General features: G+C 47.5%; 1 protein-coding gene across 3 annotated transcripts; it reads left to right on the top strand.

The window, feature by feature from the left end:
* The first annotated feature begins 519 nt into the window (after positions 1 to 519).
* Positions 520 to 26,632, top strand: LOC111859359 (rho family-interacting cell polarization regulator 1-like). Of its 3 annotated transcripts, none has more exons than XM_023841934.2 (19): positions 520 to 668; positions 14,930 to 15,050; positions 15,494 to 15,643; positions 17,567 to 17,645; positions 17,755 to 17,778; positions 17,874 to 17,927; positions 18,153 to 18,302; positions 18,398 to 18,461; positions 18,554 to 18,597; positions 18,848 to 18,973; positions 19,088 to 19,236; positions 20,741 to 20,870; positions 21,128 to 22,126; positions 23,107 to 23,240; positions 23,487 to 23,637; positions 24,282 to 24,399; positions 24,609 to 24,770; positions 25,036 to 25,194; positions 25,367 to 26,632. In XM_023841934.2, the coding sequence occupies exons 1-19, from the start codon at positions 665 to 667 to the stop codon at positions 25,459 to 25,461; spliced, it is 2,913 nt and encodes a 970-aa protein (XP_023697702.1). In that variant the 5' UTR covers positions 520 to 664; the 3' UTR covers positions 25,462 to 26,632. The 3 variants fall into 3 exon arrangements, with proteins under 3 accessions (XP_023697702.1, XP_023697704.1, XP_023697703.1); XM_023841936.2 differs by lacking the exon at positions 520 to 668 and adding an exon at positions 10,715 to 10,846; XM_023841935.2 differs by lacking the exon at positions 520 to 668 and adding an exon at positions 10,853 to 11,323.
* Positions 26,633 to 27,087: the final 455 nt, after the last annotated feature.

The raw sequence follows: 27,087 nt of genomic DNA, 5'->3' as shown, positions 1-27,087 counted from the left end.
TCCTGCGTGTTTTAAATGTGACTTGTGTCACGGTGGGGATGGGAGATCAAGACTGTAACAAGGCCGTAGAGGTCCACCGGTGTACCAGATGCCATCGCATTCAGGCTGATCCCAGCTTCTATACAGAAAAACCGAACCCTGGGTTATAATGTCTGAAATTAAGAAAAGACAGGCTTTATTGATCCCACACCGGGGAAATTTACTTGTAAACAGCCTGAAGATAATAATGGGGAACAAGTCATGAGACACTATAACACAATAGATAATATAAAAAAAACTGTGAAATGCACACAATTGCACACATACAGAGGATAATTGCACAGACGTAATGACACAAGCGGTTAAGATTTTTAAGGTTTTTAATGCGTACAGTCTTCCGTCGTTCCCGTCGGATCGTCTGCCCGGATCTGTCTGCCTGTAGGCTTGATCGCACACCGCTGATGCCGGGCTGAGATCCTGCCTCTGGCACTTGGTACCGCCCCCGGCTCTTTGCCAAATAAAGACAGTCCGCTAACCAGAAGTGCCATCTCCAGCTGGATGTAGACTGACCGAAACCGGCCGGGCCGACGCAGGACCTGAAGCGGACTGGTACCGAAGCGCTGAGGTCCGTCGGCGCCGGAGAGGCGGCGCTTTATCGGCGTCATTAAACACACACCCCGCTTTTATGGGTAAGGAGGGCTTTACCGCGAAGTGGGTGAACCCAGGGAATAGTAGCGGGATCGGAGATGCTCCGTGTTGGGCAAGCGTTAGGAATTAATGAAACGGGAAGTGTTATAACAAAGTTACTGAGAGTCACAGCATGATTGGGTGGCTGGGAACATTTACATTCCGGGTCCCTGTTTAAACACGCGTATTCTTAAGAAGCTGGGCTGACCAGTGTCGTGACTAGGGGGCGTAGTGGTTAAGGATCTATATGTTTTTCCGGTTTTCAGGACCCCGATGTAGTCACTCAACTGTATCTGCTCTGTTCAGTGCTGAATCCGAAATCTTGGGCTAACTGGGTCACTAGTCGTAGGCCTACCTATAGGGAAGGGCATAGGAGAGAGTTTGATATTGCAACTTAAAAAAAGTTAATTTGTTATGCGGAACACGTCCTCCCTCTCCCGGTTCTTACGCATCTGCCTGTAGGTATAAACAATGAGCCCGACTCTCCGACTGCTTTTGAGACGGAAGGGTGGCTTCGAATCAAGTTCTGTCAAAGACAAAGCGATCAAACGGACCGACGGGTGTATCCCGAACTGCCTTGTAAACAGAGTTTAATCCCTTTGTATGATCCCTTCAATTGTTAACGAGCAGGTAGACTTTTAAAACGGCGATTTAATGTAGTCTTAGAAATCCCGATGGTTCTGCGGTACATTTGGCACTGCGCTCCTACAGTTAATCACCAGAATGACTTATTTTGTCTTGACTACACAATGAATGGATATGCTGGGTCACTTTAATGTGCAGAAGAGTAATTACACAGCTTTGGCTAACAGCCTGTGTCTTTCCCTGTTGATGCTGCATGGATAGCTGTTTTGTTCAGATAAGTTCAGGTTCATAAGCTACTCAGTACCGCTGCTGGGTGCTGAATCTAGTGTGCTGCCAAGGTTGGATTCAGCCAATGAGTGACTTTGTTAGAAGAAGTCAGCAGTTTCTCTTTGGTTTAGAAGAGCACAAGAACAAGGGCTCCCTGGTACAGGCAGGGTCCTGAAATGAGAGGGCAGCCCACAGCTTGGAGCTTCTGGCCCAGATCCTTGGTTTTTGCCAAGCTGCCTGATGTTCCTGGGAGCACTGGGGCACAGGGAACTGAGGCACTGGTTCTGCTGGAGGATGGGCCTCGGAGTTAGGCTGAGTGAACTTCGGACCGAGGGCAGAGGTTTGCCTGCTTGTGAGTTCTACATAAACAGAACCAGCTTGCTTCCCTGTCTGCCCGTTATGGAGAATATGACCTGTCTTATAAATCATTTACACCACTGGTACCCGAAACGCCATAACTTTGAACTTTCAGCTGAGCTGTTTTACGGTTCACTGGCCTGTGGGTTTTTGATGGTTGGATGGTTGTCAGCTTCTCACGACGGGGCGGAACAGTCTCACTGTGTTGGATGGATGAATGAGAATCAGATCAGCAGGACAGGAGGACGAGTGTAAAATGGGAATCAAAATGGTCTTGATCAACCTGATCTAAACAGCAGTGGTCCCCCGTAGGAATGGGGAGCCAGCGTGTGTCTGAGACAGAGAGAGAGAGAGAGAGAGAGAGAGAGAGTCACAGATAGTCTGCTTATATATGATGGACTGTTTTCAGCTCTTTAAACACAACAAACTGGTCTTGTGGATAAGGCAGGAGATGTGAGATACTGGTTTGGTTGACTTGTTTATTCTATTAAAGCCTTTCCCATGATCGGTCACCTTCTGGAAGGACCATGTCACTGTGTCCTCTGTGTGTCTATCAGAGCGATACGTGAAGAGGACAAATCGGGTGCGAAATCTTGACGATACAGAGAGGCATGGAGGGGAAAGGGCAGGCGCTGTCGCGTGTTAGATCATTTAAAAAGGGCAAAAGAAATACGCATAGACCTCCATGCACAAGGAACATGAGAAGGTCAGCTGTCTATCTCAGCACACGGTGGGAGGACAACAGACCGGAACGTTCCTCTGTCACTCTCTGGAGCTGCAGTTGAAGTCACTGCTTTGCCCTAAACCCACTACCATCAGATAATGGGGACTGTCCCTTCATGCATCAGGTGGGTTGGAGTGAGTTTGACCCAGTTGCTGAGGCTCTAAGAGAAGTGCTTCATTCTGCCTCTCACAGATATACAGCTCTGGAAAGAAAGAGAGCAAAGAATCAGCATTGTTAAATCCTAGTTTAATCCTGGTTCTGCTGCCAGAAAGCTACACTGAGCTGTAGGTTGCTTCCTGGCTGGAAGTTTCTAAGACAGCAGTACTCAAGACCAAAGCGAAGCAGGAGACACTGGGAATGACCAAAAGCCAGCAAGTTAGCCGCAGCTTTCTAATGGCAGAGACGAACGTCATCTTATCCAGCAGTGCCTCATAAATCGGAGGATGACATTAAGTGACCTTCAAATGGAATTCAAAACGTTAAGCGGCGTGAAGTGCACTGCTAGGACAGTTCGTATCAGGCTCCTAGAAGCAGAGATACATTCTGAAGGGTCCGAGGCAGAGCCTGTCAGCTTGGCGTGGAGCTGTGTGTGTGTGTGTGTGTGTGTGTGTGTGTTTTGGTCCTGGAGAGCAAGTATGTGGGCAGGGAGGTGGGTCTCACACACCCCCTGCTGCTACAGGTGTGTCTGGGATGCAGGGGGGTAATTAGAGGCTATAGGTCCCACAGGAAGCGTCGTCACATTTACAGACAATCCTGGCTTAAGAACCATAAACAAGTCATACTTAGAAACGAACTGCCGTAAAGCCTATTATATTAAACATTTGAGTTTACAATCGTTTGTAATGAGGTACGCACACAGTACTTTGTGACACTTATGAAAACATTGTGCAGCTGCTGCAGTTTGAGGTCAGTACTGTATATCATTACTATTATTTTTATTGTATAGTTATTATGTATCATGTTACTGTTTCTGACTTACCTACAAATTCGACTTAAAGACAGACTTCAGGAAGGTATCTCATTCGTAGCCTATCAGGGGTTACCCTTTATACGCACTCCCTGGGATCCCGACCTATTACTTTTGGTATCAATAGCACAATAAGCTACTTGTTGAGCTACAGGTGTAATACAGTTACTATAAGCTATGGGTTTGGTGCCCCGTTTCCTGTCAGCTTTTCCAATAATTGAGCATTTGTTAGTAGTTAGTAGTAGTTGAGTAGTTGTTTAGGCTCAACCTAATATTATATTTTATTTGAAAGCATTTAGTGTGTAATTACATGGTGTAGCTTGGCTCATTCAGATTAGAAAAATGCGGCGGTACATTGTTTGTCCACAAGAGGGCGGTGTGTAACAGGAACTCTGTCTGGTCTTGTTTGTACTTTCAGTATCAAAGGATTCAAAGGGTTTGAAGGATTCAAGAGCTTTATTTTTGTTTGTACGAGTAAATTGAAATTCTTGCATACCTCCAACATATAATGATAAATTAGAATAAGTAGCAAATGACAGTGATTCACTGTTCAGCTCACCGTTCCTGTGGCAGCTGTCTAACTGGTAGCTATGCTCATTTAGCTCCATGCTTGCCAATGTTTAAATTTATTTTATTTTTAATGTTTAAATTTATAATTTTTATTAGTAGGTGTAATGATGGATTACTACATAAACATAGTGGTGCTTAAACATGGTGCTTAATATGAATTACTCCAGTAAATATATCAGCTGTATGATAGGCAGTAAGTGGCTTTGCAGTGTAACAGAAGCTAAGCTGTTAAATGTAAATGAATACAGCCTGTCTCTCTGAATCCTTCTGCCTGGCCTTCATTTGGCTCCTGTACAGATTCTGAGTATATTGCTAAATCTGCACATACAGATAAATTATCCCTGTTTACAGACCCTCAGTTCAGAATCATTTACACATACAGTCTGACTGGAGGGGAAAACAGCGTGTTCTGAAAATGACAGAATATGGTGAAAATGTTTTCTCTGGGATGTTATAGATGCCACAGCTCTGGTAGCTCGCTCTGATCGTATAGTGGTCAGTACTCTGCGCTGTGGCCGCAGGAACTTCGGTTCGAACCCAAGTCACGGCATGTGGAGGGGTGGCCTTTTATTCCACAGGATGGCATTTCAGGTCAGAGGTCCAAGTTCCAGGATGCACCTTAAACTTGGCACTGAAGCCAAGACCAGTGAAGAATCCAGCTGCGTAAATTTTTACATTTTTTTAACAAAAACATCAAGAGAGAAACCAAAATAATCAATAGTGAGAACTTCAGAAGCACCTTGATGTACTGCCTGGCAGCTAGTGTGGGATGGAAGGTCTCCTAGATGGTCTGACAGGAAACCACACCCCCTTATATAAAACATGCCCCCTTGTAGGAACCCACGCCCCCTGGCTCCCTGCCGTCACTCACTGGAGGTACCATGATTGACAGCTTAATAAATAACGACATACTGGTCCATAGGCATGAAAGCTCACCTTGCCAGCGCCATTACAGCTGTATAGTTCAGCTCAGGAAAGGCAGAAAACGAGAAGGAGGCAGAAAAGGAGACTGTTAAGAGCTTATTGCTGAGCCAGTTACTGTTATAGGTCATTTTGAGTGGATATTCCTCCAGCATGTTAAATAATCACTATTCAGTAAAACGAACAGGCCCACTGTATGCAAGAGAGGGAGGGGGAAACAGGGGCCCGTGATCTGAGAGTGAGTTAGGGGGTGGGAAGAGGCGTCACGGGGGAGGGCCAGGGGTCACAGCTGTAAAGTAGCAGGGAAGGGGGCTGCCACCAGGAAGCCTTTGAGCTTTTGAGACACATTTAATAGAGTGGATGTTCAGGAAGTGATGGGAAATTTCTCAGACATTTCTGGGTAACAGGTACCTAACTCTGACAGCCAGGAGGGTGATTGGCCATGTAGGATAACTTCTGGGGTGGGGGGGGGGGGTAGCATGAGCAAATTGCAGGTGCTGACTGATGTTCCTCAGCATGACTGGCAAGTCGGTCATCCTGAACTACAAGCCCCAAGTCTCCCCCGTCTGCTTCCCTTGCTTACAGTTCTTCTTTTCTTGAGTCAGACAGTCAAACGCCAGAAGCTATTTATGGTCTCGCACTGGCGTCACGTGATTCAGGAGGACAACCAAGGGAAACAAATACGAGGAAGTCAACATGAATCACAGAGCCACTGGGGAGGGGCAGCGTCAGTTTGCCTCTCCGCTTCGTTAAATGAGTGGGGTTCTTTAAAATCTTTAAACGAAAGGTCTCCCCCTAGTGGCAAGCAGCTGAAATACAAAGAGATTTGACTGAGGGGAGGGGTTACCGGGGAGGAGCATTCAATATGTGTTTTCAGGTTTAGTCAGGTAGGCGTTTAAACATGTATCTTTGGATTCTGGCTGTTTGTATCCCCCTGACCCAAGCAGGAGTGGAAACCTGTAAAAAGCTCCCGGCACCGGACCCAGTCTCAGCTGACGGAAGGGTCTGTGCCTGTTTTCCGGTTTTTGAAACGCTGCAACCACGTGGGGATGGTGCCTGCAGAGCGTTACAACATGTCTGGTAAAAATATGTCGGCCGCTCTGTCATTAAGTCTATATTTAAATGTCCCTTTCGAGCTCTGTAAGGACCAACTTCCAGCGTCAGCTCCCACTGTAGCTCTGCTGAGGCTCAGGCGCTGAATTTTCATGATAAAAGGCCGGGGGAGGTGGGGGGGGGGGGCCATTAGGGTAGATCTCCTATCGGGTTTCAGGACGGACCAAGCTGCTGTTCCCCTGAGTGTCTGGGGGTTGGGGAGACCCCACGGCAAACATGAACAGGGTTTGCGATCTCCAGTGTAGAGAGAGCGTGGGACAGCCCCCCCTCTTTTGGGACTGCATCTCCTCCCCCCTCTCCTTATCCTCCTCTCTTCTCCTGCCTGCTCCCTCCCTTTCTTTCCTCAAAAGCGGTACATCATCGCGCACTGCAGTCATGGCGACATGGGCCCGGTGTGGGGTCACTCCAGTGAAATTAAGACAGTAAATCACTGCTGACTCAGATACCCTTTAGCAAACGATGACCTGACTTCCTCTGCCAGACGAAGAGGGGAGGGAGAGGGGTGGACGAGTGTGACATTCTAGGAGGTCCAGGATTCAAGCAGTGATGACTTTCAGGAACAAGGAGGTGAAATCCCTTACCTGGACTATTCACACGCCGTGCCATAGCCCCTCCTTTGGGTCCCCACCTGTCCTTCCGCCCCCCGCCCAGCTGTCCTTTACGCACTCCCAACTCTGACCGGATGCACTGGCCCTCTCAGGGTGAGTAAATGTGCTGGCGTGTCTGTCAGCATCTTCAGGGAACAGCAGTCACGCTCCTCGGACACATTTTTGGGTCGATGGGGTCTAAGGCGCTGGGTCCGCACATGCCGCTGAGTGTGCGCGTGTCCCCACGTGTGCACGGCACTGGCCGTCGGTCCTCGACTGCGGCAGATGGGAGAACTGCAGGATGCGATGGAACCGAACCCTGAGGTACTACGTCACCGACAGCAAGAAGACCAAGGTCACTCCATATGACCATGACAGACACGTAACCTGTGATGTAATGTTTAAATGCCGTTCGTCAGGATTCTTAACAATGATCACCCCTGAAAACAAGCACACATTCCGCGTTATTCAGAAAGCGAAGGAATGCAAAACTAGAATGGAGGGAGCCAGAGCAACATGGGTTGGAGTCCTGCAGAGATGGAGGGCTTGGGGTTAGGAGGTAGCAGGTACGCTGTTTAACATGCATTATTTGTAAATATGTTCTTGTCTTCCTTCAGCAAGTCCAGTATGCCAGCTGTGTGGTTACTGGGATCATTGGGACTGATCTAGCTGCTATACTCAGGTTAGGCAATGAGGTTCATACTTGTTAAATCCCTCCTATTTGCACAGGTACTTTGGGATGCTTCTCTCCTACCCCATCTTGCTCTTTCATGAGACACACAGACAGATGAGTGCAAACCTGGGGTCACAGCGCAGCATCAGCTAACATAAAGTGCCCCTGGAGCTGGGGGGGGGGGGAGGGTGTTAGGGGGCCTTGCTCACGGGCCCACAAACATGTGACTATTCTGGTGAGGCTGGGGCTTGAACTAGTGATCTCAAGGCCCATGTCCATGCATGCATTTGTTTGCTCCTTCCTGTGTCTGTGCACTTAGCTCTTTTTTTGGGGTCACCATCCATCTTCTGTAACCGCTTGTCCTATTCAGGGTTCTGGGGGTCCAGAGCCTATCCTGGTGGCTATGGGCACAAGGCAGGGAACAACCCAGGAGGGGGCAGCAGCCCATCACAGGACACACTCACACAACATTCACTCACACAGGGACACCTATGGGCAATTCAGTAACTCCAATGTCCCTCAGCATATTTTCGGGCCGTGGGGGGAAACCAGAGTACCCAAAGGAAACTCCACAATGATACGGGGGAGACTCCACACACATGGAGTCATGGTGGAGACTTGAACCCTGGGCCCAGAGGTTTAAGGCAACAGTGCTAACCATTATGTTGCCCCTTTCTGGAGACACATTTTTCAAAAATCATGAAGACTTTTGTTCATTATCAGTTTCTGTCTGTTTTTGAGTTCTGCTGGAATTTGTCTAAGATTCTTTGATTTGCTTTGAATTCCTTTAAGGGATTCAGATGTGTGCTTGTAAGAAATTCCCTCTGGGATCAATAAAGTTCATATAATCTAAGTGTGTGAGTGTGTGTACATTCCAAGTAAACCCTGAACAATACACTGTGTAGGTCTAGCTGTTAGGGAGGAGATAGGAATCATGTAGAGCATTATCAGTATGTGTATGTTTGTGGGGGATGGAGTCTCCCCCAGCAGACCTCCCTTTCCTCAGGCTTTTATATGGGCACAAGCAGAACTACAGCAAAGAGACAGTTGTCTTCTCTCTCTCTCTCTCTCTTTCTCTCTTTCTCTAAAAATGTGTCTTCCACAACCCCTGGTAGGTCTCATTACCATGTCTGGTGTTCTGCATGAGATAAGCTTGTGCATGAGTTTAGTTTAAGATTGGTTAGAAATTAGGAAGTGATGGTCCAGACCAGGCCTGACAGGAAGTGATGGTCCAGACCAGGCCTGACAGGATGGTCCAGACCAAGCCTGACAGGAAGTGATGGTCCAGACCAAGCCTGACAGGAAGTGATGGTCCAGACCAAGCCTGACAGGAAGTGATGGTTTCAGTCAAGCTCCCTCACAGCATTACAGAGACACGTCACAGGCAGAGCTCAGCTTAGCGCTGCTGGAGTGATTCAGTCTCTCATGATTGACGGCTGGCAGCCCCAGTCATCACATTCAGAGTGGGTGAATCGAGCTTTTAGCCAAGGACTGTGGCATATTGTCCTGGCTGCACGGTGGCCGCTCTCTGTGCATTATTACCTGAGACAGACACGGGGCTCCTGCAGTTAACGGTCTAAGATCATTAGGAAATTGTCACAGGACACCGAGCTGTCTCACCTTACAACTCCCAGTTTATGGGGCAAGCCAAGCCAGCGGGCACCCGGCACACTGTGAGCGTGTTTTGTGATCCCAAATCTCTGTTCCAGGTACCCCGTGGCCTCCTCATTGCCCCTGAGTGAGTTCTGTGCTGAGCGATGTTGCTATGGAGACCGTGCGTAGTCACCCGCTATCTCGGCGATACGTCTGGAATTAGCGGTGCCGCCGGCAGGACGGGACTTGTTTTTGTTGTGAAATTCTTCTTCCTGCACGTTTCTCCTGGGCCTTTAGCCCCTGAGTGTGGGCTGCAGAGTACTTCAGCGGCCTCAATGAAGTCTGCTGCAGCTCCATTTCATGACAGTCTATTTGGAGTCATCAAGGGCTGTGTGAGCGTCTCGGAGAACCTATTCTGGGGAAAATGAGCAAGGCTAAATGGGCTGAGATACGGGTGAGCTGTAGGTATGGGCAGCCACGGTCACAACGTGTCTGTGTGTGTAATGTATATTGTACATTGTGGGGACATTTTTGATGTTATAGGGACTGTTTTTTCAGTCTCCACATAGAGAAACTCATTTTTTAAATAAAAATCTGTGACTGCAATCAAAGCAATAAAAATGCCAAAACTGTTGTATTTAGTTTGGTTACTTATGGTTAAGGTTAGAAGGTCCCCATTTACCTAGGTATGCTAACATGTGTGTGTGTGTGTGTGTGTGTGTGTGTGTGTGAGCGGGTTTACCTATCCTTATGGGGACACAATGTCCCCATAACGTGATAAATATCCGTTTTTTTCCCCTTATGGGGACCGGTTTCCTGGTCCCCATAAGGGAAAACTCTATTTTATAAAAATCGGTGACTGCTATGAAAAAACTAAAAATGCGAAAACTCTTGTATTTTGTTTGGTTACTTATGGTTATGGTTAGGGCAGGGTAGGGGTTAAGGTTGTCATAGTTAGCGTTAGCATTTTTCCCATTGAAATGAATGAGCGGTCCCCATAAGGATATGTTTACCCTACATGTGTGTGTGTGTGTGTATGCCTGCCTAAGGGGGGCACTGCTGAGTACAAGGGCCAGTACTGAAGCACACCCCATCTTCACTGTGGTCCGCTTTTAGAGCTGTCCTCGTAAGTGAGAATTCGTACTGCCCCAGACAGATCTGTGTCCTATAGGTTTGTTTAGCATATCCCTCACACAGTGACTCAAATGAAAATTTTATTCTGTTGATTCCTGACGTTAGGCTTTATTTTAATCCATTTAAATACGTGTATAAAAATACCTAATAGAAGAATCACTTAATCCATTAATATTGCGAATCACGGTCGCCATTATAGGCACTATCCTCTGAAGTTCATAATGCTGTCTCAGATTTCCACCTGTTATTCTCAGTTTCAACATTTGATATGCTGTCTTTGTTCTATTTTCAATTAAATACGGGTTTATATGATTTGCAAATCATTGAATTTGGTTTTTATTTACAAACATCACAGTGCCCCAACTTTTTTTGGAAATGGTATTGTATATGGTATGCGCTATGATATTATGCACAAAATAATATTGAAAATATAGACGAGTAACACCCCCCCTCCCCGTTTGCTTTCTCGGGTTTGATGAGGACACGAACAGTTACCTCTCCAAAACATGAACTCAGTGTTGGTGACTCAGTGTCAGTTTAATTAACTTTCGACGTGAAATCTGTAGCTTGGGCAGAACTTGCATTGTTTTAACGTGGTTAAGTTAATGACAGACATCCGCCACTCCTGCCCGCGAGCAGCCGGATGCTTTGTGGATGATATCGGGGAGGACGGGGAGGAGACGGGGAGAGTGAGTAAATCGGGAAGGGGGGACAACCTCCTTCCATTCCACAAAACGGAAAAGTGCGAATCCGCCCAGTTCCTCCGCTCTGAGCTCCCCTCCCTGGCTGCCGGAGGACTACACCAAAGGGCTTGAGCAGATCGGAGCAGACAGACAGCGGTCCGCGGTGTCCATTGCGGACAGGCGTGTTGCGCTTTGTGTCTGTCTTTCTGTCCATCCGAGTGAATCCGTGCCGATCGGACCTGGTCACACTCCCGACGACGTGCGTGGACGTTTAACCCGACTCCAGCCCCAAAGCCCTGCTCGGGGCCGTGATCTCAGAGTTGCCAGCAGCTTTGAGGAGGTGGGGAGGAGGGCGTTTCGCCTGGACCGACTGTCAGTATCGTGCTGCAGCTACAGCTCACAAATACGGACCCTCCGTCTTCGATCACCAAGGAACCGACCATTTTGGTTTGGATCGGCGCTGCACACGCAAACTTTAAACATGTACGTACTCTTACCGGTTATCTCGTGCTGGTTTGATGCCCAGTGCCGGTTTTATCGTTTAGACCGGCTGCTCTCCTGATTGCGGCTTTTCTAACGGCGCAGCCCTTTCGCATGAGATACGCGAGGGAAGCCGTGCGGAGACGGAGCGAACTCGGCTTTACACGCACGCCCGAGTCGGTTTTTGCTTCTGACGCGCCCGGATCGCAGTGCAGCCCCTACGTCCCCATGGCGGGTTTGGGTTGGGTGGGTAAGGGTACAGACACAAACACGCCGGGATCCGAGGCTGCGGGAGATGGGGCTTGCTCACACCCGGGATTTATCCCGATCCACGGGGCGCATAGTTTACTCAACCCCGGGAATCGCGGGAGCTCGGCGATCCGCAACAAAGTATCTACCGGTTGGTGTCGGCCAGCCGCCACGGCTGCGATCAAAGTGTTACTTAAAGGGTCTGTTGCATTACAAAGCGTAGGGTTTCGATGCCTGGTGTGCTGGCGTTTCCTCCTCACATACACGGCACTTTAAAAACTTGATCCATGCAGCTTTCCGCTTGTTTTCTAAGGGCGGAAAATGTAGCTAAGTTCGGCAGTCTTTTTAAAGCCACGTTTCCTCTCAGCTGCGGTGGATCGTAGCGTCTTGCCGATTTTCATATAAGTGGACGTTAATCATAAATACAGTTCTGACTGGATATTCTTAATTTCACAGGCCTGCTTTCGCTGGCAGGTGGGGGTGTTGCACAGCCTGTGTTACTGTGGGTATTCCTGCTTTCTGCCATTTTACTGCTTCTGAAAATCTGGAAGAAAGATTATAGCTGTTTACCGCTAATCTTGGTTGGAGTTGGGATTTAGAATGCAGCAGTCTGAGAGAATTTTCCCATGGGTTATTAATCCCACACATGATGCGTCTTAAAGCTTTGGTGTGTGACACTGAACCAGTGCCCTCCAGTATGATTTCTCCGAAAAGCTTACACGTTGCATAAAACCTTGTGCTGCTGAGGTATAGTCGTCAGGTCTTCATAACAGGGCGGACACATCCTCCCAGGGCTTCCAGTCCACCCACATCCAGCCCTTTGCGTGGCCTTCCATATGTGGGCGCATTCGGTCAGCCCCGACAAATGACCCTTTGTGCGGGCCGGAATGGAGAGCCCTAATCTGGCTAATGATTTCATCAACACAAACTGTTATGGAGCATTAGGGCGAATTGGGTCACGCTCAGGGAGAGGAGCTATCCTCTGTGCCATTTAAACCCACCTTCGGGATGAGTCTTCTGCTTGGGAAGTTTTTAAAAGGAAACATTTGTGCCCTCACATGTAGATGTGTGGCGCGGATGTGCGGCTCTGAGCGGGGGCTGAGTGAGCAGAGGTGCCAACCGCATGGGCGACGGGCACTGTCCTGCGGTGGAGCTGTGATAGGTCAGGGCAGGTCATGGCCTAGGCGTGGGGGGGAAGCTTCCTCTGGTGTGGCATCATCCTGTCATGGTGCTAGAAGGCGCCATTATTTCTCTAATGCCTCAAACCATTTTCCATTCTGTGCATGTTTTACAAAAGTCAGGCTATAACATGACAAAGGCTAGTTTAAAAGGTCCAGCTGTGAGAGGTATTTTCATTGCCCGTGGAGTTACTCTAAGTGGCGTTGCCCTCATCCTGAGCGTTGTAATTCTTCCATCCGTTGACAGGTGTGTGGCCTTGAGGAATAACCCCCAGAGGGGGCATGCTACGTGGGGTTAGGGTAAGGTGCAGATTGGGGTGATCCCCTTCTGTCCATGATCGTGAAATGCAGCATTTCTAAGGAAACTGGCACCAGTTCATAGGATTTGACTCCCAGTCCTCCATATCCATAGTCCTGTGTGGTGACGTGTGGTTGGTGCTGCCTTATGTGGGGACAAGAAAGAACTCCAGTGTAAAAGAGGAAGTGAAGGGGTGTGTGTGTGTGTGTGTGTGTGTGTGTGTGTGTGTGAGAGAGAGAGACCGACATACCGCTCCGGTCCCCTCAGCCTAACTTACACCATGTGACAGTGGAGAGTACTTCCACCTTGACGGATTTTAATCCCGTCTGTCTCCCTTGACGTCTGAGGGCAGCGGGGAGATATAAGGGATCCGGAAACTTCTCTGTGGTGCCACTGCTCTCTTCCATATTTGTTGCTCCATGGAAATTTGTTTGCTTGGGAGAGGCTGAGTCCTGTGATGACGTCATCACTGAGGCTGTGGCTGCTCAAGAGGAAAATGAAGAAGGTGATTATGGGAGTTTTGAGATGGTCGTGTGAGTCGCCTACCCTGTTTGGGGTGGGGATGGCGGGGGGATGGGCCTTGTCTGTCGGCCTGTATCCTGTGGGATCACACACACACATCCACGGGTTCTTTTCTCCTTATGAAAAAACTGGTTTAAACTAGCTTTTGAGATCCCCCCTCTCTGAGCTTCACTCTTTTATATAAACCTCGCAGTGTTGTGGTTTCTGTTGTGCTGTTTGGTGATTTTTTTCATATTAGTGAATCTTTAGGTTCACCTTACACAGGATAATATGGAAACAGCCCTGTTCACCTTCTGCCGTGATCCAGTGAATTCCTTCTTGTTACTTTGTGTGTATCATATATCACTGACCTGGAATCTGGACAGACAGAAAAAAAAGATGTAACATACGGGGGATATCTGGCCGGTGTTGATTCCAGTGTCTCCATGTTAGAGTAAATGACATCCCCCTGTGGGTGTGGCCTGCCTGTGATTGACAGTTGGGGGGGGGGGGGGGACATATCACCCCCCCCCCCCCCCCCCGGATTTGAAACAGTCACCAGAAAGAATGGGACAGACAGGAGGAAGTATGTGCTCTGTCGCAGCACATGTTTTGCAGAAACATCTGCCTCGTTTGCTTACTTTGCCATCTGTTGTGGGGAGGGAATCTGCGTGAGCCAGGATGTGAGTGGCTGGCTGTCTGAGGATGCCCTTATCAAAGCCACCTGAGTGTTACTTAGGGATCGCCTGATCTGTATTGTCTTTTGTTTTTGTAAAGGGGGGGGGGGTGGTTTTGTTCCCCTGCTTGTCTGGGAACATGGCGGTCAAGTCGCATTTCAGCTTCCTTTTGAAGATGCGTGCGGGTTCTTCCCTTGCTGTACTTGACAGTTTTCTGAGAGCATCCCTGCCCCGAGAGGCTTGTTTGTGTGTAAGCTAAACATCAGTCCCTCACCCATACACTCTCGAGGGTCTCTCTGTTTACATTCTGCATGTTTCAGATTTTACAGCTGGGACTTTCTCGGGGTGCTTTTCCGATGTAGCCCCTGCTTCCGTCTCTGTATTCTTGGTTCTGTTTTAGTCCATTAATGGCCCAAACGCACCCCTCTCGCTCTGACTTTTAACGGGGACTCTGGAAACTTGGCAGTGTCCCTCTGGCCTCTGGAGTGGCTGTTTGTGTAAATAATGAAGACTGCCAGGTCACGTCGTGCTCTGTCACTGCTTGTTTGTAAATAACCTGGTGTTGCTTCAAGTGACCGGTGTGTCTTAAAGGGCTGGGCTGGAATCCGCTTCCGTTTACTGTGTTTACCGTTGTTTTCAGTTTACTGCGAGTGTTCCGGTCCTTGCTGCCCTGAGAGGTTGAACCTGTTGTCTCTGTCTCATACAGGGAGCCCCTCCCCAGCATCTGCCATGTCCCAGTCCATGCGTGCGTCCCACCAAATCTCCTCCAGATCAGTCATTAGGAGCCAGACATTTTCAGGAGTCCAGGCCCTTCCGCAATCCTTCAGGTGAGACAGCCTGGGTCAGCCCGTGTCGACATGTTCAGTTCACCAGCTCTATAAGAGAATCCTCCATCATCAGTGTCACCATGACAACGTGAAGAGAGGAGATGGATTACAGCCTGTAGAAACATTTCAGATAAAGATTCCTGTTGTGCCGGGACTCATCAATCAGCATTGCTTTTGAGGGCATTAATTACCCTCTGCTGGCTGCCAGATCTGCAGCAGAGAGTACTTCCTGTCATGCCACCTTGAGGAAGTCAATATGCAGTTAGGCTGCCTTAACTGGTGGACCAAAAGCTGTGAGAGATGTCCTCAGAACACTGGTTGCTCCTTTGTGGTCCCATGCGATCTGTAGTGATCAGAGGTTCCTTGACAATCAGCATCGGGGTGTAAACCGACTGCGTTCCAGCTCAGTTGGTACTAATGGTGAGGGGACGTCTCCTCCTCAGGAGCCTGTCCGTGTTTCAGACCTCAGGCGGCGTGAGGAAGGCCCCTCGAAGAAGCAAGATGTTCACCCTCTCCACAAAGTCTCCTCCCCCAAAGGTCCCCCAACCCGAGAGGCTGGATGAGGTCTACGAGGCTCTGAAGAGAGGCCTGCGGTGGGTGACCCCTCACGCTCTCGTAATACGCACGTCACGTGCAGTACTCCAGCTAGGGCTGCACGATTTGGGGAAAATATCGAATCGCGATTTTTCTGACAGAAATTGCGATTACGATCTGATTTGCGATTGAATTTTTTTTAATGTCAAGCTTCAGTTCAATATTCAGTGTGTAGTGATTTTAAAACATATGACGTAGCATGAGATACCATCAGTATTAACTGGTCTATATTCTAATGCAAGGATGAGAATTTAAAGATGTGATGTGTCAAGTTAAATAAAGTAATAATGAAAAAATTGCAGCAAAAAGAAAAATAGCGATCTTGCAGGTAACGCTTATTACCCTCCTAATAACACTAGAACCGCCTTTTCCCACGCCAATGAACAAGCAAGAACTACTTCGGTGTATGCAGCCCTTTTGTTTGCGCTGTTGTGTTGTTAGCTGCTGTTATTAACACTAATAACACTCAGGAAAACCATAATGTTCATAACAGAATGGCTGTTCTGTCCTGAAATCGTAAAGCTAGAAAACTTTAAACGTAGTATGCATTTTATAAAATGTTGAATAAATAGAAGTCGTTTATTGGTGATTTCATGTTGGTTGAAGTTTCCGCTTTTTAACAACTGTATACGTTATTTTCTATACAAATCAATTCAGGTGAAACAAAAAATGTACGTGTTCATGGTTACAAACTATTTCAGACGGCAAATCTATATTCCATTCTGAACTTAAAACTAGCTGCATCAAAAACGTTACGGCAGTTTGCAAACCCTACAGACTATTTACAAGGTAATAAAACGTACATACATGTAAATGTGTGTGCAAGAGAACAGAAAATCTAACTCCACGCAGCTGACCGAAGCTGCCAACCCTGCATTTTATTTTAAATGAGAAGTAAAATGCAGTTTTCGACTGAAGCAGCTTATCATTCCTTTGCATTGTTACTCGGACAAATACAAAACAAATGATTAAACATTATATGCGTCGCTTTTTGTATGTTTTCTAAATAAGACCGCGTGCCCATTCCCAACTGTAATAGCGATTAAAGCGATCTATTCTTTTAGTATTTATGTTAAAGCAAGACTTTTATTTTATTACTGTTGTTGGATTCATCTTTTGAAACACTTAAATTTAATAAGCACAAAAACATATGACATAAACACGACTGTATTGTGGGTTTTGCGGCTTTTTTGGAGGTCACCGACTCCGCTGCTGTGAGAATTACTGAATGTCTCGTTGTTTTGATGGGTTAGCGGTATACTAATGCTATTGCCTGTTAACAAAAACCAAAGGTATGATACTCTGGAATATATTGCAGCTCGTGTTTAAAAGGAGCTCGCCGGTTCTATTGATGATAGGACCTTTCTGAAACAATCTCGGACCATGAAATAGGAAAGCGATTCACTTATAGCTCAGTAGTGGAATCAGTATTTTTCAGCACATCTTGCTGTTTGTGGGCCTATACGTCTTCTTGTGCCACTTCTGATTGGTGAGCATGACTGGCACGCGAGAAGCACGGCGCTTGTGATTGGTGAGAATGACTGTCACACAGGGAGCATGGCATGAATTTGTAAAACTATTCTCACAGCAGTTTTAAACACTGGGTCCGACGTGCTGTATAATGTATATCCTAAATTGCAATTTTTGCGACTTGCTAATCGTATTGTTTCAAATCGAGATTTCAATTTGAAATCGATAAATCGTGCAGCCCTAACTCCAGCATACAAGCGTGTGTCATCCATTCTGCAAAAAAATGCAGCTTTTGACAGTCAGGGATAAATTTAAAAATATATATATATTTACATGCAAGGTATACAGTCAGGAGTTAAACTCTGGCATAATTTATTGATATTAACAATAATAAACTATCTATAAGAAATAATGAACAGAAATTGAGCTGATGCATTGTGTATCTCCTGTAGGGCCTACCTGCAGGTTCATCAGTTGGAACTGGAGAACCTGGGGGAACAGATGAGGGAGTCCAAGAGAAATTCCAGACTGGTGAGACTGGGAGCAGTGCTGTGTGGGTCTGGGCCTTCAAGCCCCTGTCAGCATTTCAGTTGGTTTTGTTGATTGCTGGCTGTAACTTGTGATCATGGTTATATTTCAGGGTTTTCTGTATGAGCTGGACAAGGTGAGTGAACTAGCTTTCTCCATCTGCTTTCTCAGAGACCGCAAAGGGGGGGGTGCTTTGGGAGCTTTACACTGTTTTTGTGCACCTCCAAACAGCAGGTGAAGGTCATCGAGAGGTTTGTGAGACGGTTGGAGTTCCATCTCAGCAAGGTAAAATCCCCCAGCATGCTCTTGTCCACAAACATCCTTGCACGACAGATTTATGCTTGGATTAAGTAAAGCTTGGGGGTGTTAGTTGGTGCGCAGGGCTTTCAGATCTTGGACTCTTTGGACTTGATGGTGTGCAAAGCCTGCTGGGATATGTATTGGAGGCCAGCTGTAGCTGTAGACAGCTCTGTCTTAACATGCTGTCACCACTGAGCATCTACTCTTCAGGTGGATGAGCTGTACGAGGCGTACTGCATGCAGAGACGGCTGCGTGATGGAGCCAGCAGGATGGTGAAGGCCTACACCTCCTCTCCTGGCAGCCGCGAGGCCAGGGAGAGCCTGACAGAGGCGCACAAGGGCTATCGGGAGTATACTGAGGTAAGAGCGGGGCTGAAGGAGGTCGTGTAATGGCAGGCCGGTGCTGGGATTTTAGTCAGTACATCATTGTGTCTTCTGTACCTCCCTATGAACAGAGCATGTGCATCCTGGAGAGCGAACTGGAGAGCCAGCTGGGGGAGTTTCGCATCAAAATGAAAGGTGGCCTTTGAGTGCTCATAGACAGATACACACATGCCCTCACTCTGTTTGTGGCCCTGTGATAGAATAAGCCCCGTCTCTCTCTCTCGCAGGTCTCGCTGGCTTTGCCAGGCTCTGTGCGGGAGATCAGTATGAGGTTTGTACATCACTCTCCTTTTTCTTTCCATCTCATCCCACCTTTCCTCTGCCTTCGCCTTTCCTCTGGTCTGGAGAGAAATTCGAACAGCGGGAGCACTAACGGGATAATGCATGAGGCCCAGTGACGGCCCGGTGTGTTTGAGTCAGTGCCGTTAGTCAGCTTGAGCCCTGAAGTGTCCTGGCAGGAAGACTGGTGCGCCAGCCTCTATAAGTAAACCAGCATCTGACTGTCTTCTTCCTAAACCCAGATCTTCATGAAGTATGGACGGCAGCGCTGGAAACTCAGGGGTCGGATCGAGATTAACGGCCGGCAGGTGTGGGACAGCGAGGAGATGGTCTTCATGCCACTCGTCACGGAGTTCCTGTCCATCAAGGTGTTTTAGCGACCGCGAGTAACCCACTGTTGCTGAGTGTGGAGTGTCCTAACTCTGGGTGTTAATGGAGGGATGAGGCTTTTTCTGACTGAGTTGTCCGCTGGTGTTGCCAAGGTGACAGAGCTGAAAAGCCTGGCCAATCACGTAGTGGTGGGGAGCGTGTCGTGCGAGACCAAGGACCTTTTCACGCCGCAGCCCCAGATGGTGGCCGTCGACATCAATGACCTGGGGACCGTCAAACTGAGTCTGGAGGTCACCTGGAAGTGGGTTCCCCTTCCCCAAATCTCATCTCTCCTTCTCAATGCTACACTCTCTGTTCCTATGCTCTCTTCCCTTTAAATCAAAGTTAAATTCACTTCCAAATTTTTCATTTTCGGCCTATGAGTGGGTGTGAAATTTCGCTACAGGCTGTGCTTTACTACTGCCAGTTCTCAGGTTTTGTGGTATTATGGCATGTGTTACCGTGAAGTGTAGCATTAGTTGTGCTGTATTAGCAAAATTTAGACGACCAGGACCTAGGTCCCATGGTGCTGCATTAGATTACATGTCTGACAGTACTGCTTTAGAATACATTATCATTCCAGGGTCCAGGTTTGATGGTAGCACATTACCATGAATTGAATTGGCTTGATAAAACCTAATAGGAGATGCTAACGTGGCTAGGGCCCAGGTTTAATGGTAGCACGTTAGCATGAATTACCATGGTTTGACAATACCTAATAGTAGACATTAGCGTGGTCAGGGCCCCGATTTGATGATACTGTGATGGTGGTAATATTGTGCAGCCCTGTCTTATGATGTAGCTCTTTAGATGAGCTCTTTAGTTCAGTAGTCCTTGTTTCCAAGAGGAACTTTTTTAGGACAACACTGAATTTGAGTTGATGAATACTTTAGTCCTAATGTTTTCAATGGATTCAAAGCATTTGCTAGGAGGTGTTCATTGATTAAGGAGTTGAACACTAACCTGAAAATATTAGCAAAGACAAGAGCTTCTTATAATTCCTGTAATCATAATACTGGCCAGTTCTGTATCCTCAAGAGATCCATCTGTGTGACAGAATCTATTGGCACTTTTTTCCACTGGCATACAGGAACCGTACTGCGAAGAGACACTGGTTACAGCGTGGTTTCAGCTTGCTTTGATTTTCCACTGCTGAAGGATTGGCTCAGTAAAGGCGTTGCCGGGTTTGGAGAGTGACAGTGTTCTGAAACTGAGGAGACGTTTTACTGTTCACATGGTCTACATCATGATTTACTATGCACTGATTTCCACTAGCATGTCTGAGAATTTTAGTGTTATGTTAGCATCAAACACTAGCAGAATTAGCATTTACTTGCGTCAGTTTGAATCACAAATCCATTCCATTCAGCCGTTTCTACCAGCTGATTCTAGTACTTTTTGTAAGTAAGAGGTTGGAAGTTCTGAGTTATTGGGGATGCATCACAATGTGCCATACTAGTAATAATGAATAATATATAGAATATGCCCTTTTTTCTTTAGATAATCCATGCATATCGATGCAGATCACCAGTATTTCCCTGCATTTCAACCAATCAGATGGTGGTGATGCAACCAACTCGGTTTAGTCATGCTAGTAAGCAGGGCCATGTCAGCATAGGTAGGTCTCACATAATGTCCAGCGGAAAACAACCAGTTCTCAGTACGGCTCGGTTCTTGGTGGCAGTGGAAAAGCTCCATGTGTCGATGTTGAAAATGCAACGAAAATTGTATATGAAGAAATCTAACAGGACCTCTCTGTCTCTCAGCCCCTTCGACAAGGATGAGCAGAGTTTATCTGCAGGCACGGTTAACAAAGCTCCCACGGTCTCCAAGCGCTTAGCCAGCTACAACCAGAGCCCACCGGACACACCCTCGCTGCGTGAGCAGGTCTTCTTTGTGAGTATTCAGCTGACACCTGGCTACCCTGACCTGTACGCTTTCTTCTGAAGCCTGTGAAGCTAGTGATCAGAGTTAAAGAGATGCAACTGCCTGCTGTACGCCCTGGCGGCTGATTCAGCACTCTGCCCTCCCTGGTTACTCTCACCACATTTGACTCCGCTCCTGCCTGTGACATTTATAGGGCAGGAATGCTTACTGCATTCCTGTTGATTTTTACTTTAGCCTCCCTGTTCATCTGTTTCTCCTTCTTGTAGAATATGCTACGGAGACAGGAAGAGATGGAGAACGGCACAGCCTGGTCCAATTCCTCTGAGTCTTCTGATGACTCCTCCAGCCCACAGCCCTCGCTGGGAGCACGCCACGCCAACAAGACTCTGGTCCAGCCGGAGCTGCGGGCCGCCCTTCCCACCATTCAAATCTCCTTCACTCCCCGTGAGTCCACCGGTGATCCTGAGGAAGAAGAGGAGGAAGAAGAGGGAGAGGAAGAGGATACCGACAGTGGTATGGTGAGAGAAGAGGAGGATTCCGGGAAGCTGGAAGTGGCCAATGGGCATGGCCGTCGCTGCCGGTCCTTAAGCCACATCAGTGAGAGCAGCGCAGACGAGGTGCTGGCAGAGATACCAGCCTCCAGTGTTAACAATACTGTCACCGAGACTCTGGGGTCATCGGATGCCCCTGAAGTTGCAGTCCTGGAGCCACCAGCAGCTCTAGGGTTTGTGAATTCCTCGGAGAAGGAAGAGCTTTCTTTGCAGACCAGGGCTCCATTTGGGCCTGAGAATCAGAATGAGACTTTGTCACCATTGGCAGCTGCTGAAGGACTGGAGGTGGCTGAACCGGAGGCAGGGACTGTTCCGGGGGAGGCGGAGTTTGGTCTGGCAGATGTGGGGACTGTCCAGGTGGAGGTGGGGCCTGGCTTGACTGATTCGGAGCCTGTCTCATGGAAGGAGCAATGCAGTCAAGCCAAGGAGGACTTTACCTCTGGGCCTGGAGCAGTCCTGCAAGAAGACCGCTCTGAGGTCCTAAGAACAGGCCTGCCAGCACCACGACTTGAGGACATGATAGAAATGCCCCGCCTGCAGGGGACAGTGCAGGAAGTCTCTGTGCTGACACCTAGTGTGGATCCCCAGCCTGTGGACAATATGGTGGAGGAGGCACTGAAAATGACTAGCGTTGCCCTGGACAGCTGCTTGGGGCGGTTTCCGGAGCTGCAGGCTCTGGAGCGGGAACTGAGGCACCTGGAGGAGACTCTGACTGTGAGTAGCATCGGGGGCAGGCCTGCTTGAGACTCTACCTGTCGTGACCAATCCCATTGGGTGACTCCACCCTTGCTGGGGCTCGGTTGCAGACACTACTTGACATTAGTGGTACAGCCATTTAACAGCGGGAATAACAATAATAAGGGTGTATCGCTCAGGCCTCTTAAGTCAGCCATGTTTTGTTAGGGTCATTATCAAGTGATAAAATGATCATTTGACCGGTGAGTATGAGTAATCTCTGGACTTTCTATGCATGTTTTTAATGCAGAGTTATCGTGTGACTGCCATGTGGCATCTGATTGGTTGTTCCACATGTGGCTTTGGAGTTTTGTGGATGGGATTATGATAGCCCTAAACTAAGTGGGCCCTTGTATGTTTGCAGTGAGGGGATGCCTGATGTCTCTCACTGAGTGTAATGCAGAGTATGCAGTATGAGAAATGGGCAGTAGCAGTCAAGTTAACTTCCTCTTTTCATGTTTTGTTTAAGCCAGAAGCAGGTCAGCAGCCTCTAGTATGAGGAGTAGAGCCTCTGGTTCTCCATGTGGAGTTTCGCTAATTATGGCCTTTATTTAGATGAGAATTCCACTCCACGGTCACCCGGTCCACCTTTGCACTGAATATCCAGAGTATCACTGCATGAGGCCTGAGCACACATCACTGAGTCATTTCTCTTCTGATTTACAGTGGATAAGCGTGGAAGGAGGATTTTCTTAGTTCCTTATTCTAAGTCACTGTATTCAAATCTTTTAAATGACCTTCAATGAAGTTGAATAGAAAAGAAGTATTTCTGCCTATGCCTGCTTCCCGATTCCAGTTTCCACAAAACAGACATCTGCCAGAAAGGCCATGGTTAAATTGCCATTATTGAATATAAAGCACAGCATTCGATGGAATTGAAGGGCCTTCAGGCACAATCAGTAATGTGTGTGTGTGTGTGTGTGTGTGTGTGTGTGTACATGTGTGTCCCACCCATGCAGGGCTGCTCCTCCCGTCTCACCCTGACAGTTGAGGCTGCTCTAGGGAGCTTTGATTTCCTGGAAGATGAGGAGGAGGAAGAAGAAGATGGAGAAGGACCTCAGGAAGAGGGGAAGAGACAGAATGCTGCACACAGGTCTCCTTCCCCACTGCACTCTGCCCTCAGAGTTTCCCACACAAGTGTCACATGGTGCTGGTTCTCTGCTTCACCTAGTGGCGAAGGAGTGCATTGCTAGAGCACAACTTGGCCCTTTATGTCCATCATGTATAATTAATATGTTATAAATCATTTACCCGTTAACTGAATGTTCTTGTTGCCTTGGCACTCGTGGCCATAGCAGTAATTTGCTGCTAACTCACGTTGTTTTGTCACTCTGTGTAGTGAGGTTCCTGATTCCCCCTGTGAGCTAGTGGAGATGGAGGGGTGTGAAGAGCAGAGTTGTGGAACTTTTGCTGAACCCTTGACCACAGGCTGCCAAGCTCTGGACTGTGCTCTAGTGGTGCAGTTGAAGAATTGCAGCTCCCTGCTTCAGGTAAGGGCAAAGTTAAAGGAAGTGGACACCCTACACCAAAGATTCTCAACCCATGGGTTGCGACCCAAATCTGGGTCGCGGCAAGTTTCGAAATGGTCGCGAGGCAGAGTTGGAAATTTTAAAACCAGCAAGCTCCTATGCTGACCCATGATCAGATTTCCCAGCCCAATCATAGAGTTAATCTATATGAACAGGTCTGCAAATGCTTAGCGCAGAACTAGTGAACACTCAACCAATTCAAGAAGCCAAACCCCAGATGCAAATTTAAAATTCACTGGCACATCCAGTCAGATTTGTGCAATAGGCATTGATTGGTATAAATTGTCGATTGCACTGTGCGCTTGATAATAGAGTTAATTTAAACCTTGATATAGGGTCGCGACTGAGCTGCCATGATAAAAATTGGGTCGCAGTGCAAAAAAGCTTGGGAACCACTGCTCCTACTCCGTGTTCATAGGTCTCTGAGTCCCAGTGCTGAGAGATGAACACAATCGCTGTGACGTGGTCCTGTTGTAGTACTCCCTGCTGTGCTTCAGACCTGGTGGTGGTCAGTGGTTACACAGGGAAAAGGCCTAATTAAGCAATGTGAAAGTGTTGACCTGTAGGTCAGGCTCAGCTGTACCTCTGTCCTGCTGTCCTTGCAGAGGCTGGCTGCCTCTGAGCCCTGTCGCTCTCTAGAGGTGCTCAGCTTGGAATGCCTGTCCAGGGAGGTGCGAGCCCTGGAGCTCCTCTGTGTCTCCTGTGAGGACACATCCACCCAGGGTGAGTTGGCCTGGGAGCCCCTGACTAGCAGCCAGATGACTAGCCTTCTCTTAACGTACCTGCAGTCTTTTACTGTTACCCAGATCCTTAGCTGCAATTGACCAAAGTAAATGCACCACACTGGAAAACAGCTTTTAACCATTACACTACCTGCTGTTTATAATAATCATCACCCCCCCCCCCCCCCCCCCCACACACTTTTGGGTTAGTGTTGCCACATTTGGAGCGGTGCAAGGGTGCAGCATCATTATGGAAACGGTGTGCAGACCACCCCAACTTGTACAGAGCCTCTTCTAAGAGCTTCTTCAGCGCACTGCTAGAAACCAGTGAGGCCCAGCTGCCCGATGGAGCCCCTGGCTCACCCAGCAAAGGTACCATCTGCTCATGTGCCTTGCCCTGGTTGGGTGGGGGGGTTTGGTCACATGGCACAGCGAGGACCTTCTGGCACAGACCTTGGCTGAAGCTGTTCCAGGGTACAGTGCCACTCATTAAAACTGACTGTGTGGTCACGTGACCTCGCTGTAATAGCAATAGAATGTGCATCACTGCACAGGTGGAGTGGGGCCGTTTGTTTCAGGGCTGAATTTATGAAGCTAAAATCAGCCTAGCTGACTATGCCCCTCATCCCATCTGCAGCGATAGTCAAGCTGGCAGAGCAGATCCTAGGACACCACCTACCCAAGGAAGAGGGACAAGCAACTCAAGACCTGCTAACAGTGTTTCAGTTCTGCAGCTACCTGGAGAAGCAAGGTGTGACCTCTCTGGACATGCACATCACTGAACTGGCTAAGGAGGGTGAGTCTGTGGGTGATGCTATGTTTTGGGGACTACTGAGTGACAACCAGCAGGTGGGGTAGTGGTGAAAATGGGGCTTTTTAGTTGAACTACTGGCTTTGAAAGTGAGAGATTATGAGACTGAGCTGTGAAGTTCTGGTATGCTCATGACCAAATGCGTCCATTTGCCCAGGTGAGGAGACCAAACAGGCAAACCAGCACAAGGAGTCAAAGGATGCTGGACCAGGCCTCATCGCCCCTGGCAACATAACCAGTATTGCCTTCTAGCACCCTGGAAACGCCTTCTTAATATTGCCCAATAGCACCAAGGAGAACACCTCCGTCTCTCAGAACGCACTTACCTGCCACCCTTGTAACAAAAAAGACACACAAGCACACGCATACTGAGACACCGAAAAACTCATAAACTTAAAAAAATACACTAACACAAAAGAAAAATACAAAAACTCAAAGTACAGATTAACCAGTACGCAAAAGAAATGTGTCACGGTGACAGACAAGTCCTGAAATTCTGTATTTAAAACACTGAAGGTAGAAATATCGATAAATGAAAGTGTAATGGAGAGTCCTGTCTTCCCGAAGAAGCACGTAAGGAGAGTGCTTCTTTCCCCGCCAGTTCAGCTCTGCAGAGGCGGCTGGGGAAGTGGAGCAGACTGTACATTGACCTCCCATCTGTAGGCAAAAAGGATAGGCTATGGGTTGAGCATCTTTGCGGGGATGTTCCACTAGAGCTCTGAGGAATTTCCGTTTGATCTGCAGTCACTGGGCCTCAAAGGAAGGTTTCATGGAGAAATGTGCCATAACTCAATGGTATCTTAGTGTTTGCTTTTTAAAGTGTTTTTTGTTTAAATGGACATACATTTTTCTGTGTCATAACTGAATATCAATGCTTTTAAATCCATCAGCAAAAGTGATGGAGAGACACGCATATATGGCTTTCATACACCATCTCAGGCTTAAACCAGTGTTCATTTAATTCAAGACTGTTTCTGCTGTGTTGACCATTCCTTTGATTATCTGAAAGTCTGAAAGCAGTGAAGCTTATTATGGTAACTGGGGGACTGTTGCCTTGAAAATCACTGGATCAACTGCAGGCTCGCCTGGGGTGTGATGATCTGATGCTCACTGTCCTGAGTCAGACAGGTTTCAGAACCAAACTCGGAAGGATCCTCTAGTAGCTGTTCTTTGGGACACTAAAATCAAGGGCAATGGAACTGATAAGTGCCTAAGTTACTGTGGAAGTTATATGATGAAAAGAAAGTACTGCTATAGACTTTTAAAAACTGAGAATTGCAGTGAAAGCAGAAAAACTGAATATAATTTTTTCCCTTTAAAAATTGCAGTATGAAATTATGTAGAGTGTTTTGTTTTTCTATGAATTGTATATAGTTGACATAAATATTGCCCGACAAAATATAAATAAAATGACTTAAAACGACTTCGTTTTCTTTATTTATAGAATGTGTGGGATGTCGAAGATTGTTAGATTTTGTTAGATACATCATAGTTGCGACTGCTTGTCATTATCTATACCCATTGCCCGTTACCTTCCATGTAAAGCTGCTTTGAACAGATTGTAATGGAAGATGTTTTTTTAAGATAAAGATATATTCTTCAATCGGTTCAGGTGCATTTTGAGTTTTCAAATATAAATCATTTATATGCCGCGGAACATTGAGTGACGTTGACATTTTCCTTTAGATGGTTAATAAATTTTTCATTTATTATAACAAGTTAATTATAAATTTGACTATATGTTTATAAATGTAAAAGAAGATATACTGTTTAAGACTAAATGACAGCCTGGCCGCAGGCGCGGTGCCAGACTCGCAGACGGTCGTTGATCGCCACCGCAGCATCTCGCCGCTCGAATTCAAAATGGGCGCCTAAAAC

Source organism: Paramormyrops kingsleyae, chromosome 11 (genome assembly GCF_048594095.1).
Source record: "Paramormyrops kingsleyae isolate MSU_618 chromosome 11, PKINGS_0.4, whole genome shotgun sequence".
Lineage (NCBI taxonomy): Eukaryota > Metazoa > Chordata > Actinopteri > Osteoglossiformes > Mormyridae > Paramormyrops > Paramormyrops kingsleyae.
Note: the sequence above shows the minus strand (reverse complement) of the source record. Positions and strands in the feature narration are given on the sequence as shown.